Consider the following 14476-nt stretch of genomic DNA (forward strand, 5'->3'; position numbering starts at 1 on the left):
CACCCACACACACACTCGCACACACACACCCACACACACACGCGCACACACACACATGCACACACACACCCGCACACACACGCGCACACACACGCGCACGCACACACGCACACACACGCACACACACACACGCGCACACACACACGCACGCACACACACACACGCACGCACACACACGGGACATCTCCTAAAATTGCAGGGACCGAGTCTTTGAGCTGCAGTGGTCCCAACGATTAGCAGTGAACAGACGCACTCATGTCTGACACGGCTGCCGTTGACGATTTGCACTCCAATAAAACTAAAAATCATAGCAACAAATGTAGATTCATACTAATAAAGGTGTTTTTTTCATGTTCGCGAGAGCCTACGTGTTAAACTTAAAATGTAGATACATTTTTTTATCGTTGATTTTTTTTTTATTCCACACAATCCCCCCCTCCCCACGCCGCCCGCTCCCCAATCCTCGTGTTCATCCCTGTTGACACCGGAGCACCGCCGCCGTTGCCGGTCACCGGCCATGGAAGCACCTTCGCTTCCATGGCCGGTGACCGTGAAGACGCGGCAGGAGTTGAACATCACCCCCCGCGCCGGTTGCTGTTTGGCCGCCCTCCGTCACATCTTCTTGCGAAAGCTGAAGGGGTTGTCCTTGATGGGCAGCACTTGCACCGGCTCCGTCTGCGTTGCGACCGTCGCAGTCCTCTTGCCTCCCTGCGCACGCGAGGTCAACACCCCCACACCCACCCCGCACACAAAGATAAAGTAGTCTTAGTTATTTCGGTAAAGTCACGTAGGTAAAAAAATGAAATTATTTGTTATTATTTATTATTAATTTTCTATATAGTTCTTTATAAAATAGTTATCATTTATTAATTAGTTTTTCCATTTTTTATTTATTTTTGTTTTACTTTTTTATTTGTATTAATTTTAATTTCATTTTTTTACCTACGTGACTTTATCGAAAGAACTAAGAGTATGAATCCTTGCAGTCACGAAAGCTTCAAATCTAGAAATAAAGATAAAGATCCCCCGTATAGCCTCAACAGGCTGTTTAACAGGCTGTAGGAGGCTTTCACGACCAATACCAACACAGGTTTTTTTGGGGCGTTTGATCGAGTAAATATATGAATGTTGTGTCGTTAAACCCGCCACCACCCAACACAGCCAATTAGTAAGGGTTGTCACGTAAACAGAACGTGCCAATTCGTCACTAGTACAAAACTAGTGTATAGTGTAGTATATAGTGTAGTGTATAGTGCAGTGTATAGTGTAGTGTATAGTAGTGTAGTGTATAGTAGTGTAGTGTATAGTAGTGTAGTGTATAGTGTAGTATACTAGTACAGCACACGGAGAGCGCACGAGTTTTGTCGTCACATCTACGCCTCTATATGAGGAACGAAACAGGTGGACTTCTCCACACATCTGGCTGTCGCCTGATGAAGCTGGTTGTAATTACTGGCGAAACGTCGTACTCAGATTGTAAATGTTGAGGCTTGGCTCTCCAACACACCAGTGTGCTGTACTAATAATATACTACACTACACACTACACTATACACTACACTACTATACACTTCACAATACACTACACTACTATACACTCCACTACTATACACTACTTTACACTACACTATACACTTCACTATACACTACACTACTATACACTACACTATACACTTCACTATACACTACACTACTATACACTACACTACACACTAGTGCTGTACTAGTGACGAATTGGCCACGTTCTGTTCACGTGACAACCCTTACTAGTTGGCCGTGTCGGGAGGTGGCGAGTTTTAACGACGCATTTATATCTTTACGCGATCTCACCCGGCACCTACGAAGGCCGGCACGGCACACGAGGGGGTGGGTTGCCAGCACCACGGCCGGCCGCCTTTGTCTCCCCAGTGGCGATGTTCACTCTCTCTCCCTGCCGCTCATCTTGAGCCTCCTTCTCCATCCGTATCGGGGGGCTTCTGTCCAGGCCCCCCTGCCCTTCCCTCCCCGCTCACCCTGCCCCCCCCCCCACCCCGCCCTGCCCCCACGTCTGCTGCCCTTTGGAAGATTTGCTGGTGTATCCAGGATGTTTCTGTTGCACGTCGTCGCTTTAAGGTGTTCGCAGTTCATATTTAGTTTGTTGCGGTTGCACCCGACTCAAGAGCCGCATGGCTCACAGGGCTTATACCTAATAAACGAAACTTGAAAACTTGAAACAACCGACTCTACCCCCCCCCTCCCCCGTCCGGCGGTGCGCGTGGCCCGGACTTGACGTCGAATCGACACGAAAAGTAAAATAAGCAAACGGATCCCACGGCAGGATTTTCCCGCGCCCTCCGATGAGCACGGCCGGCTACGTACGGCGCGAAAGAATCTTCTTGGTTCTTTCGGTAAAGTCACGTAGAAGGGAAGTAATAAAATAATTAAAACAAAACATAACAAAATATATGCAAATATATGTTGCTAAGGCGCTCTTCTTCCCACCTCCCCCCCTCCAACCCAGCTTATATATACGCTCCTAGCTTGGTGGTGTTTCATTTTTCACCTGAGGACGGCTGCTTGCGTTGTGGCCGAAACGTCGTGAGAATTATATTATTTTGTTATGTTTTGTTTTTATTATTTTATTACTTCCCTTCTACGTGATTACTTTACCGAAAGAACCAAGAAAATGAATCCCTGCAGTCACGAAAACTTTAAATCGGTGCGAAAGAAGTTCCACGCATGCACGTACGCACGTGGGCACGCGGACACACACGCGGGCACGCACGCGGGCACACACACACACGCACGCACACACGGACACGCACGCGGGCACGCACGCACGCACACACGGACACGCACGCGAGCACGCACACACACGCACACACGGACACGCACGCGGGCACGCACGCACGCACGCACACACGGACACGCACGCGGGCACACACACACACGCACGAACACACGGACACGCACGCACGCACGCATGCACGCACACACGCACGCACGCGGGCACACACACACACGCACGCACACACGGACACGCACGCGGGCACGCACGCACGCACGCGGACACGCACGCACGCACGCGGACACGCACGCACACACGGACACGCACGCACGTCCTCACGCGCTCACCATGGACCTGAAGAAGCCCCCGAAGGCCGCGGCTGACGCGGACGAAGAGGAGCGAGCGTCGGAGAGGGACGCGGAGTCGGAGGGGAGCCCCTCGTCCGCCGGCTCCTGCAGGCTCACCGACTGCAGCCTCAGCAGCCCGCCACTGTGGCCCGCCCCGTCTGTCATGTCGCTGGGACCCTGGGGGTGGAGGGGGGGTGGAGGGGGGGTGGAGGGGGGGGTGCATGAGGGGGGGGTGCACGGGGGAGGGAGGGGGGGCACGGGGGGAGGGGGGGCCAAGGAGGGAGGTGGGGGACGCATGGGAGAGGGGGTGGGGTGTAAGGGTAGGTGGGGGGCGCATGGGGGAGGAAGGGGGGCACAGGGGGTGGGGGAGCGCATGGGGGAGGGGAAGTCACACGGGGGGAGCGGGGGGGCACGGGGCAGGGGGGGCACAAGGAGAGGGGGGGTCACACGGGGGGAGGGAGGAGGGTACAGAAGAGGGGGGGCACATGGGGAGGGAGGTCACAGGGGGGGAGGGAGGGGGGCACAGGGAGGGAGGGGGCACAGGGGGGAGGGGGGGCACAGGGGGGGAGGGGGGGCACAGGGGGGGAGGGAGGGGGGCACAGGGGGGGAGAGGGGCACAGGGGGGGAGGGGGGGCACAGGGGGGGAGGGGGGGCACAGGGGGGGAGGGGGGCACAGGGGGGGAGGGGGGGCACAGGGGGGGAGGGAGGGGGGCACAGGGGGGGAGGGGGGCACAGGGGGGGAGGGGGGGCACAGGGGGGGAGGGGGGGCACAGGGGGGGAGGGGGGATGCGAAGCGACGTGAAGCAGGAAGAGAGCAGCGGCGGCCGTTGTGTGGAAGAGGGGGGGGGGTACGGGGGGTAGGGGGAGTAGGGGGGGGGCCGTTGTAGAGGCGGTGGCATCCATTCGGGTTGCCACCGTCCTGGTTCTCCCAGGAGGTCTGCGTCTTCGAGGGACGTCACAAGCCCCGGTCTTGTTTTTGTCAGTGGCGTTGACAACGACAACGGCAGTGGTGGTAGCGACGATGATCCAAACAATCACGAGCAGATTTGTGCCGCGGAGTGTCACACCACGGGAATAGGAGGAGAGCCAAGCCTATAATAATAGTGTCATGTGCCGACCATATTCCTTGGGGTCTTTCGGTAAAGTCACGTAGATAGGTTCAAAGAAAATAACAAAACAAAAAACTACGACGTTTCGATCGCAACACAAGCGCGCAGTAATGTCTGTCCTTAACGCTCGTGACTTCGCTCCACGTCGAACAGCCCCCCTCATTAATATTCATGAGCAGGTGACGTCTTACAAATGGACACCCCCCCCCACCATTCATAATAATTAGCGGGTGACGTCACTCCACATGGGGGGGGGGGGGCCGAGGCGTCTCCTCCCCCCTCCTCAGCGTCAACTTACAACCCTCGCTACAAAGGCAGAACCCTCACGTCACGCGATCTCCGTCACGCTGTTGAGACATCGAAGTAAAAAGGACGTCGTGACGAACAAGGGATTATAACCTTAAAATAAAAGAGGTCTGTGTCACCGCGCCGCTTACAAATTGCACACGAATTGATGCAATGAATATATCACGTCGCGGTCTGCTTTTCGCTTGCAAGTTTCACGGCAATACACCCGTCCTTGGACAGGCAAAAGGCGAGTTTATATAACACGCACCTTCTTCAGGAAGCTGAAGAAGCCCTGCGGCTCCTTCCCGCTCGCGTCCGAGCCTGCCGCCTCTCCCGCCGCTTCGTGGACGTCCGCTCCGACCTCTGCCACCGGCTGCGGTGCGACACGCCGTGGTTGGTTACCCTTGCAGCGGTAGTAGTAGCGATGGCAGCAGCGGCAGCGGCAGTAGCAACGGTAGTAGCAGCAGCAGTAGCAGCAGTAGTAGTAGCAGTAGTAGCAGCAGTAGTAGTAGCGGTAGTAGTAGCAGTAGTAGCAGCAGCAGTAGCAGCGGCAGTAGCAGCGGTAGTAGTAGCAGTAGTAGCAGCAGTAGTAGTAGCAGCGGCAGTAGCAGCGGTAGTAGTAGCAGTAGTAGCAGCAGTAGTAGTAGCAGCGGCAGTAGCAGCGGCAGTAGTAGTAGCAGCGGCAGTAGCAGCGGTAGTAGTAGCAGCAGCGGCAGCAGTAGCAGCGGTAGTAGCAGTAGTAGTAGTAGCAGCAGTAGTATCAGCAGTAGTAGTAGCAGTAGCAGCAGTACTAGCAGCGGTAGCAGCAGCGGTAGCGGCGGCGGCAGCAGTAAGGTTCAGTTTCAGTTCATTCTGAAGAGCCCTGTGAGCTAAGATGCTGTGAAGTCGCGTGTCACACACCGTGTCCGTGACGGACGTAACGCATCAGAGAAAAAAAAGATAACAAGAAGTTTAGCACGTGGTGGTAGTAGTAGTAGGAGGCGTTCATGACCAATGTAATACACAACAGAGGTTGTTTTGGGTTATATCGCGTAAATATGAATGTGTCGTTAAACCCGCCACAACCCGACACGGCCACTTAGTAAGGTTTGTTGCGTAAACAGAACGTGCCGATTCGTCACTAGTTCAGAACACACCGGTGTGCTGGAGAGTAAACCCACTACGACGTTTTACAATTCGAGTATTATGGGGGGGAAATGGTAAGAAATCATATCAATGAAAAAATATTTTAAAAGAACAAAAATACCTTAAATTTTGATTTAAAGCTTTCGTGACTGCAGGGATTCATATTCTTGGTTCTTTCGGTAAAGTCACGTAGAAGGGAAATAAAATAAAATAATATGAAACAATAAAAATTCTCACGACGTTTCGACTGCAACACAAGCAATTATCATCAAGTGTGAAATGCATGGCAAGAAAATCTGAAAAAAATTTCAAATTTTCTTTACCGAAAGAACCAAGAATATAAAAAAAAATACACTAATAAATCACGACGTTTCGATAGGCACACAAGCAATCATCATCAGGTGACACACCACAGCAGACGGACTGCCGAGGAGGAAATGTTTGTGGTGGGTACAACCCAAGGGTAGGTGGGCGGGGCTAGGGATGGAATTTGCAAGTGAATGTAAGATCGCAGAGAGGGTAGGGGTAGGCGACCTCGGTTGTTTTTACACGCTTATATTTAACTCACTCTGTCTGTTGTCGTTGTTGTTGTTTTCGTCGTTGTTGTCGTTGTTGTTGTATCCTCAAATCTTGTAACTCGATTTTTACACACTTCCCAATGTGGTATCGACTGCAAACTTGGTATACTTGTGTCGTACTGATGACAATACTATATTCTATCATAAAAAATAAAAATAAAATATTTTAAAACATTATTTTTTACATGTTATGTTTCGGCTTGGGTCTATTTGTCCACGCTCAACTGACGTTGGCTGTAATTGACCACGGCCCCTTACGTTTGGACAAGCCTCGGGGCCACTTCCTGGAGTCGTGGAGTTCTTCCATTACCAGAGGTGTGGACTCGAGTCATGTGACTTGGACTCGAGTCAGACTCGAGTCATGAATTTGATGACTTGCGACTCGACTTGGACTTGCATAACAATGACTTTGTCCCACCTATGAGATGTGGACTCGAGTCATGTGACTTGGACTCGAGTCAGACTCGAGTCATGAATTTGATGACTTGCGACTCGACTTGGACTTGCATAACAATGACTTTGTCCCACCTCTGTCCATTACTAGTACGGTACATTTCATTAAAGCGTGTTTTTTTAAGTTGTTTTAAATATTACTTATTTTTCTACCTACGTGACTTTACTGAAAGAACCAAAGAGTATGAGTTCCTGCAGTCACGAAAGCTTCAAATCAAGATCTTTTAAAAGTTTTAGCCAACGAAGGAACAAAAAAAAGTGCAAGATTCGGCATAACAAGTGCCGGTGGTGAACCACGCCGTTTCCCAAGAAATACTAAATTGAAATCTCCAATAAAAATAAGAAGTACAGATGCGCCATCCATCAACGACGACATGGCTCGGAGGTCAGGGGTCTGTGCCGCTGAGAGCCTGGGATTGAGCCCCGGGTTTCAGCCGCTGCACATGATGAGACACCAGCTTCTCTCGTCTAGTGAGTCCATGGTCTCGGCCCGGTCACCGGTGGCTCACGTAGAGACCCACAGGTTCGCACACAGACCCACGGACTCACATAGAGACCCACAGACTCACGTAGAGAACCACAGGTTCGCACACAGACCCACAGCACCACACAGAGACCCACGCACTCACGTAGAGACCCACAGGTTCGCACACAGACCCACTGACTCACATAGAGACCCACGGACTCACATAGAGACCCACAGGTTCGCACACAGACACACGGACTCACATCGAGACCCACAGACTCACGTAGAGAACCACAGGCTCGCATACAGACCCACAGCACCACACAGAGACCCACGCACTCACGTAGAGACCCACAGGTTCACACACAGACACACGGACTCACATAGAGACCCACGGACTCACGTAGAGACCCACAGGTTCGCACACAGACTCACGGACTCACATCGAAACCAACAGACTCACATAGAGATCCATAGACTCATAGAGGCCTACAGACTTACATAGGGACCCGTAGACTCACAGAGACTGCCATAGAGACCCATAGACTCACAGAGGCCTACAGACTTACATAGGGACCTGTAGACTCACAGAGAGTGCCATAGAGACCCATAGACTCACAGAGGCCTACATACTTAGGGACCGATATATACTCGCTTAGGCTGCTTTGTGATGTAACTGGCTTCTCTCACATGGCGAGTTGGTCATCTCAGCCCGCTCAACAATTTGGTTGCCAGCTCTGAGAATTCCATACATCAGTTTGACCATTGTGTGATGAACTAGCGAGTGAGCGAGGAAGTGAGCGAGTGAGAGCGAAAGAGAGCGAGCGAGCGGGGGTGGCCGACGACTGTGGGGTCACCTGCGCCGCGCGTAGCTTCTCCGCGGATCTTCCCCGAGCGGCGGGCAGCGTCGTTTTGGCGGCGGGGCCGTTCATCGCCGACTCGGCTTTCCCCGCCGCGTTCTGCGCCGCCTCCTCGTCGGCCGCCGGTGCCGCCGAGTCCTTCCCGCCGAACATCTGCTTCAACGAGAAGGACCCTCCGCTCTCCTTCTGCTGTTGCTGCTGCCCCGCCGTGCCGCCCCCCGTCGCAGCCGCCGCCGTGTCGCGTCTCCCCGCCGGCTCGCGGGAGCCGTCCTCCCCCCTGTCGTTCTTCCCGTCGGCGGCGCCCGTCGCCTCTTTCCCCGAGAACATTTTGAAAAAGGAACCTTCCTGTTGCTTCGTCTCCTGCTGCTGCTGCTGCTTCTCCCCCTCGACGGCAACGCCGCCGGGCTTGGTGGACCCGGCATCGTCGTCGCCCTTTGCCTTGCCAAAGTCCCACATCGCCCGCTTAGGCTTCTCGGCCTGCTGATTCGCTACGGAGGGGCGCACGGAAAAAGCGAGAACGCGGCAAGCAAAAGAAGAACGAACGTGGACTCGGTGTAAGAAATGGGAAGCAGAATGGCCGAGCGTGGCCGGTCTCCGCGTCGCCCATCGTACAAGCGCAAGGGGCGGTCGTCACGGAGGAAGAAGTTCACAATCAGAAGTTTATATCGCATCCGTTGCAGTGCTGGACTAAGCTAGTTCAGAGCCTGTAGCATATGTTAAAACTCGCATAGTGAAGTAATTGTTTCTAGATTTGAAGCTTCCGTGACTGCAAGGATTCATACTCTTAGGTTTCTTCGGTAAAGTCACGTAGGTAAAAAATACAATAAAAAGTTAATAAAAGTAATAATGAAAATAAAATAAAATAATAAATCACGACGTTTCGGAGGCAACACAAGTCTCCGTCATCAGGTGGGACCGTCACAGCTAAAATTACTGCATCAAGTGAGACAAAACGTCGTGATTTATTATTTTATTTTCATTATTACTTTTATTAACTTTTAATTTTATGTTTTACCTACGTGACTTTACCGAAAAAACCTAAGAGTATGAAGTAATTGTGTTTCTTCTTTTGCTATACAGCCAGTAAACATGACAATCTCGTCGGATGGTGGTGGGATTATCATCACCATCACGTGGACATTTGTAGCAGTCAAATAGTCGAAACACGTGATGTTGATTCGAAATGTGGAGGGGAAACCCGAAGGACCCTGGAGAAAATCCAGGCGACCACGGGGAGAGAGAGAGACACGCAAACTCCAAATATGCATAGAGGCTTTTTTGGGTTAGATCGCGTAAATATAAAAATGTGTCGTTAAACCCGCCACCAGCCGACACAGCCAATTAGTAAGGTTTGTCGCGTAAACAACGTGCCAATTCGTGACTAGTTCAGCACTCACTGGTTGTGTGTTCGCAGAGTAAACCCACAACAACATTTACAATTCGAGGGTTGTGACATTTCACCGGTAATTACAACAACCAGCCTCATCAGGCGACAGCCACAGAATTGTGGATACATCCTCCTCCAAATATACAGCAGCAGGCGTCAGGGTCGGGATCGAACCCATGACCTCCTGTAGACCAGGCGAGGTAGTTAACATCTCCTAGCCACCGTGATGATGATGAGAGAGAGAGACACGCAAACTCCAAATATACAGCAGCAGGCGTCAGGGTCGGGATCGAACCCACGACCTCCTGTAGACCAGGCGAGGTAGTTAACAACTCCTAGCCACCGTGATGATAATGAGAGAGAGACACGCAGACTCCAAATATACAGCAGCAGGCGTCAGGGTCGGGATCGTACCCACGACCTCCTGTAGACCAGGCGAGGTAGTTAACATCTCCTAGCCACTGTGGTGATGATGATGAGAGAGAGAGAGACACGCAAACTCCAAATATACAGCAGCAGGCGTCAGGGTCGGGATCGAACCCATGACCTCCTGTATACCAGGCGAGGTAGTCAACATCTCCTAGCCACCGTGATGATGATGAGAGAGAGACACGCAAACTCCAAATATACAGCAGCAGGCGTCAGGGTCGGGATCGAACCCACGACCTCCTGTAGACCAGGCGAGGTAGTCAACATCTCCTAGCCACCGTGATGATGATGATGAGAGAGAGACACGCAAACTCCAAATATACAGCAGCAGGCGTCAGGGTCGGGATCGAACCCACGACCTCCTGTAGACCAGGCGAGGTAGTCAACATCTCCTAGCCACCGTGATGATGATGAGAGAGAGAGACACGCAAACTCCAAATATACAGCAGCAGGTGTCAGGGTCGGGATCGAACCCACGACCTCCTGTAGACCAGGCGAGGTAGTCAACATCTCCTAGCCACCGTGATGATGATGATGAGAGAGAGACACGCAAACTCCAAATATACAGCAGGAGCCAAGGTCGGGATCGAACCCGTTTGTTTGTACACTACTGTACGCACAATGCTGAACCTCTTTCACACCATACGTAGCCAACCGCCGCTCATCGGAGGTGCGGGGAAGGCGCTGTACAGTAATATGATAACATCGTACACCCGACAAAAGCACCGATCAAAAGAGATTTGCCCATATATTGAAGAAAGTGGATGTGGCTTTGGCCAAAAGGGGCGTGTCTTTGCCCATATATGGTCACCGTGCATCGTTAATCGAGAGATTAATTGTGATAAATTACTTGATACCCCTTCATTTAATCGACTAATACCTTTGTGAGTCTACGGATCTCTATATGAGTCTATGGATCTCTATATGAGTCTATGGGTCTCTATATGAGTCTATGGGTCTCTATGTGAGTCTATTGGTCTCTATATGAGTCTATGGGTCTCTATATGAGTCTATGGGTCTCTATATGAGTCTATGGGTCTCTATGTGAGTCTATTGGTCTCTATATGAGTCTATGGATCTCTATATGAGTCTATGGGTCTCTATATGAGTCTATGGGTCTCTATGTGAGTCTATTGGTCTCTATATGAGTCTATGGGTCTCTATATGAGTCTATGGGTCTCTATGTGAGTCTATTGGTCTCTATATGAGTCTATGGGTCTCTATATGAGTCTATGGATCTCTATATGAGTCTATGGATCTCTATATGAGTCTATGGGTCTCTATATGAGTCTATGGGTCTCTATGTGAGTCTATTGGTCTCTATATGAGTCTATGGGTCTCTATATGAGTCTATGGGTCTCTATATGAGTCTATGGGTCTCTATATGAGTCTATGGATATATATATGAGTCTTTGGGTCTCTATTTCAGTTTATGGCTCTCTATGTGAGTTTCTATTCGAGCCTATGGGTTTCGATTTAAAGCTTTCGTGACTGCATGGATTCGTATTCTTGGTTCTTTCGGTAAAGTCACGTAGAAGGGAAATAATAAAATAATAATAAAACATAATAAGATAAAATTCTCACGACGTTTTGGTCGAAACGTTTTGGCCGAAACCTCGTGAGAATTTTATCTTATTATGTTTTATTATTATTTTATTATTTGCCTTCTACGTGACTTTTACCGAAAGAACCAAGAATATGAGTCTATGCGTTTCTATGCGATGCAATGAGTTTCTATTCGAGCCTATGGGTCTTTATGTGAGTCTATGACTATACGTGAGTCTATGGCTATATATCAGTCTTTGAGTCTCTATATGCAAGTCTACGAGTCTCTGTGCGAGTCTACGAGTCTCTGTGCGAGTCTATTGTCTCTGTATGCGAGTCTATTGTCTCTGTGCGAGTCTATTGTCTCTGTGCGAGTCTATTGTCTCTGTGCGAGTCTATTGTCTCTGTGCGAGTCTATTGTCTCTGTGCGAGTCTACGAGTCTCTGTGCGAGTATATTGTCTCTGTGCGAGGCTATTGTCTCTGTGCGAGTCTATTGTCTCTGTGCGAGTCTATTGTCTCTGTGCGAGTCTATTGTCTCTGTGCGAGTCTATTGTCTCTGTGCGAGTCTATTGTCTCTGTGCGAGTCTACGAGTCTCTGTGCGAGTATATTGTCTCTGTGCGAGTCTATTGTCTCTGTGCGAGTCTATTGTCCCTGTGCGAGTCTATTGTCTCTGTGCGAGTCTATTGTCTCTGTGCGAGTCTATTGTCCCTGTGCGAGTCTATTGTCTATGTATGCGAGGCCTTGGTGACCGGGTTAAGTCACAGGCAGTGGCCCGAAACCCGGATTCGAACCCAGGTGGAGCCCTCCGTGGCGCCCGAGCCGCTCCCCGCCGCTCTTTCGCAATCATCTCTCTCGCTCGCACGACCCGGCGACCACTCCACACTCCGAACAAAACACTCACATGAGGCCGCGTACTACGGACGGACACCGTGGGGCAAAGCAGCCCAATGGAGACACGACCCCTGAATTCAGACACGACCCCAAATGGAGACGTGACCCCCAATGGAGACGTGACCCCAAATGGAGACGTGACCCCAAATGGAGACGTGACCCCAAATGGAGACACGACCCCAAATGGATTCACGACCCCAAATGGAGACGTGACCCCAAATGGAGACGTGACCCCAAATGGAGACGTGACCCCAAATGGAGACGTGACCCCAAATGGAGACGTGACCCCAAATGGAGACACGACCCCAAATGAAGACACGACCCCAAATGGAGACGTGACCCCAAATGGAGACGTGACCCCAAATGGAGACACGACCCCAAATGGAGACGTGACCCCAAATGGAGACACGACCCCAAATGAAGACACGACCCCAAATGGAGACGTGACCCCAAATGGAGACGTGACCCCAAATGGAGACACGACCCTAAATGGAGACGTGACCCCAAATGGATTCACGACCCCAAATGAAGACACGACCCCAAATGGAGAAGGGAACCTCGCTCCTAAGAGTCTGTGGGCAGTTTTTGTCTGTTTTCAACTGCGCCTTGAAACCTATCCACACGCTTCCGCTCATTCGTCTTCATCTTAATTCAATTCATAAAGCGCTTTGACCCAAGCGCCGCAACAGCTAACTGGTGATGGCACGGACGCGTTCCACGCGGGATGGCACGTGCGCAATGACTGTTCGAATAAATACGATGACGAAGAACGATGATGATGCTGGTGGTTGATGGTGGTGGTTGATGATTGATGATGATGCGTCGGGAGGAAACGGAGGTGAAGATGACGCCGATGGATGAGTACGAGGGGGAGGATGGCCGTGGGGGAAGTTGGGGGGTGGGGGATATCGGTGGGGACGTGGGGGAGGGGTAGACGAGGAAGGGAACAGGGGGGTGAGAACAGGGGGGTGAGAACAGGGGGGTGAGAACAGGGGGGTGAGAACAAGGGGATGAGAACAGGGGGGTGAGAACAGGGGGGTGAGAACAGGCGGGTGAGAACAGGGGGGTGAGAACAGGAGGATGAGAACAGGGGGGTGAGAACAGGCGGGCGAGAACAGGCGGGCGAGAACAGGGGGGCGAGAACAGGGGGTGAGAACAGGGGGGTGAGAACAGGCGGGTGAGAACAGGCGGGCGAGAACAGGCGGGCGAGAACAGGGGGTGAGAACAGGGGGGTGAGAACAGGGGGTGAGAACAGGGGGGTGAGAACAGGCGGGTGAGAACAGGCGGGCGAGAACAGGCGGGCGATAACAGGGGGGCGAGGACAGGCGGGCGAGAACAGGGGGGCGAGAACAGGGGGGTGAGAACAGGGGGGTGAGAACAGGGGGGTGAGAACAGGGGGGTGAAAACAGGGGGGTGACAACAGGGGGGTGAGTACAGGGGGGCGAGAACAGGGGGGCGAGCACAGGGGGGCGAGAACAGGTGGGCGAGAACAGTGGGGTGAGAACAGGGGGGGTGGGAACAGGAGGGCGAGAACAGGGGGGCGAGAACAAGCGGGTGAGAACAGGGGGGTGAGAACAGGGGGGTGAGAACAGGGGGGTGAGAACAGGGGGTGAGAACAGGGGGGCGAGAACAGGCGGGCGAGAACAGGGGGGTGAGAACAGGGGGGTGAGAACAGGCGGGTCCCCGGGGACAGGCGGGTGAGAACAAGGGGGTTGTGTTAGACTTTGAGGTCATTTGGTGAATGGTAGTAGGTGGTAGTAGTGGTTGGTAGTCGTAGCGGAAGTAGTGGTGGTGGTAGTGGTGGTGTTGGTGGGAGTGGTGGTAGTGTTGATAGTGGTGGTGTTGGTGGTGGTGTTGGTGGTAGTGGCGGTGGTGATAGTGGTGGTGGTGGTGGTGGTGTTGGTAGTAGTTGTGATCGGAGTGGAAGTAGTGGTGGTGGTAGTGGTGGTGTTGGTGGTGGTGGTGGTAGTAGTGGTGGTGGTGGTTGGAGTGGTGGTGGTCGTGGTGGTGGTCGTGGTGGTGTTGTTAGTGGTGTTTTTAGTGGTGGTGTTGGTGGTGGTGTTGGTGGTGGTGTTGGTGGTGTTGTTAGTGGTGGTGGTGGTGTTGGTGGTGGTGTTGTTAGTGGTGGTGTTGTTAGTGGTGGTGTTGGTGGTGGTGTTGATGGTGGTGTTGGTGGTGGTGTTGGTGGTGTTGGTGGTGGTGTTGGTGGTGGTGGTGGTGTTGGTGGTGG

The 14476-nt window shown here is 52.1% G+C and overlaps 1 protein-coding gene across 1 annotated transcript in view; it reads right to left on the reverse strand.

The window, feature by feature from the left end:
- Positions 1 to 555: 555 nt before the first annotated feature.
- LOC144951645 (uncharacterized) overlaps positions 556 to 14476 on the reverse strand; it is a 34419-nt gene continuing 20498 nt past the window's right edge. The window contains exons 4-7 of the mRNA XM_078881936.1: positions 7990 to 8480; positions 4779 to 4883; positions 3114 to 3290; positions 556 to 708 (exon numbers count right to left, since the gene is read on the reverse strand). Coding sequence (XP_078738062.1) covers positions 613 to 708; positions 3114 to 3290; positions 4779 to 4883; positions 7990 to 8480 — 869 coding nt within the window. The 3' untranslated portion in view covers positions 556 to 612. The remainder of the gene's footprint in view (positions 709 to 3113; positions 3291 to 4778; positions 4884 to 7989; positions 8481 to 14476) is intronic.

Source organism: Lampetra fluviatilis, chromosome 63, assembly GCF_964198595.1.
Source record: "Lampetra fluviatilis chromosome 63, kcLamFluv1.1, whole genome shotgun sequence".
Classification (NCBI taxonomy): domain Eukaryota; kingdom Metazoa; phylum Chordata; class Hyperoartia; order Petromyzontiformes; family Petromyzontidae; genus Lampetra; species Lampetra fluviatilis.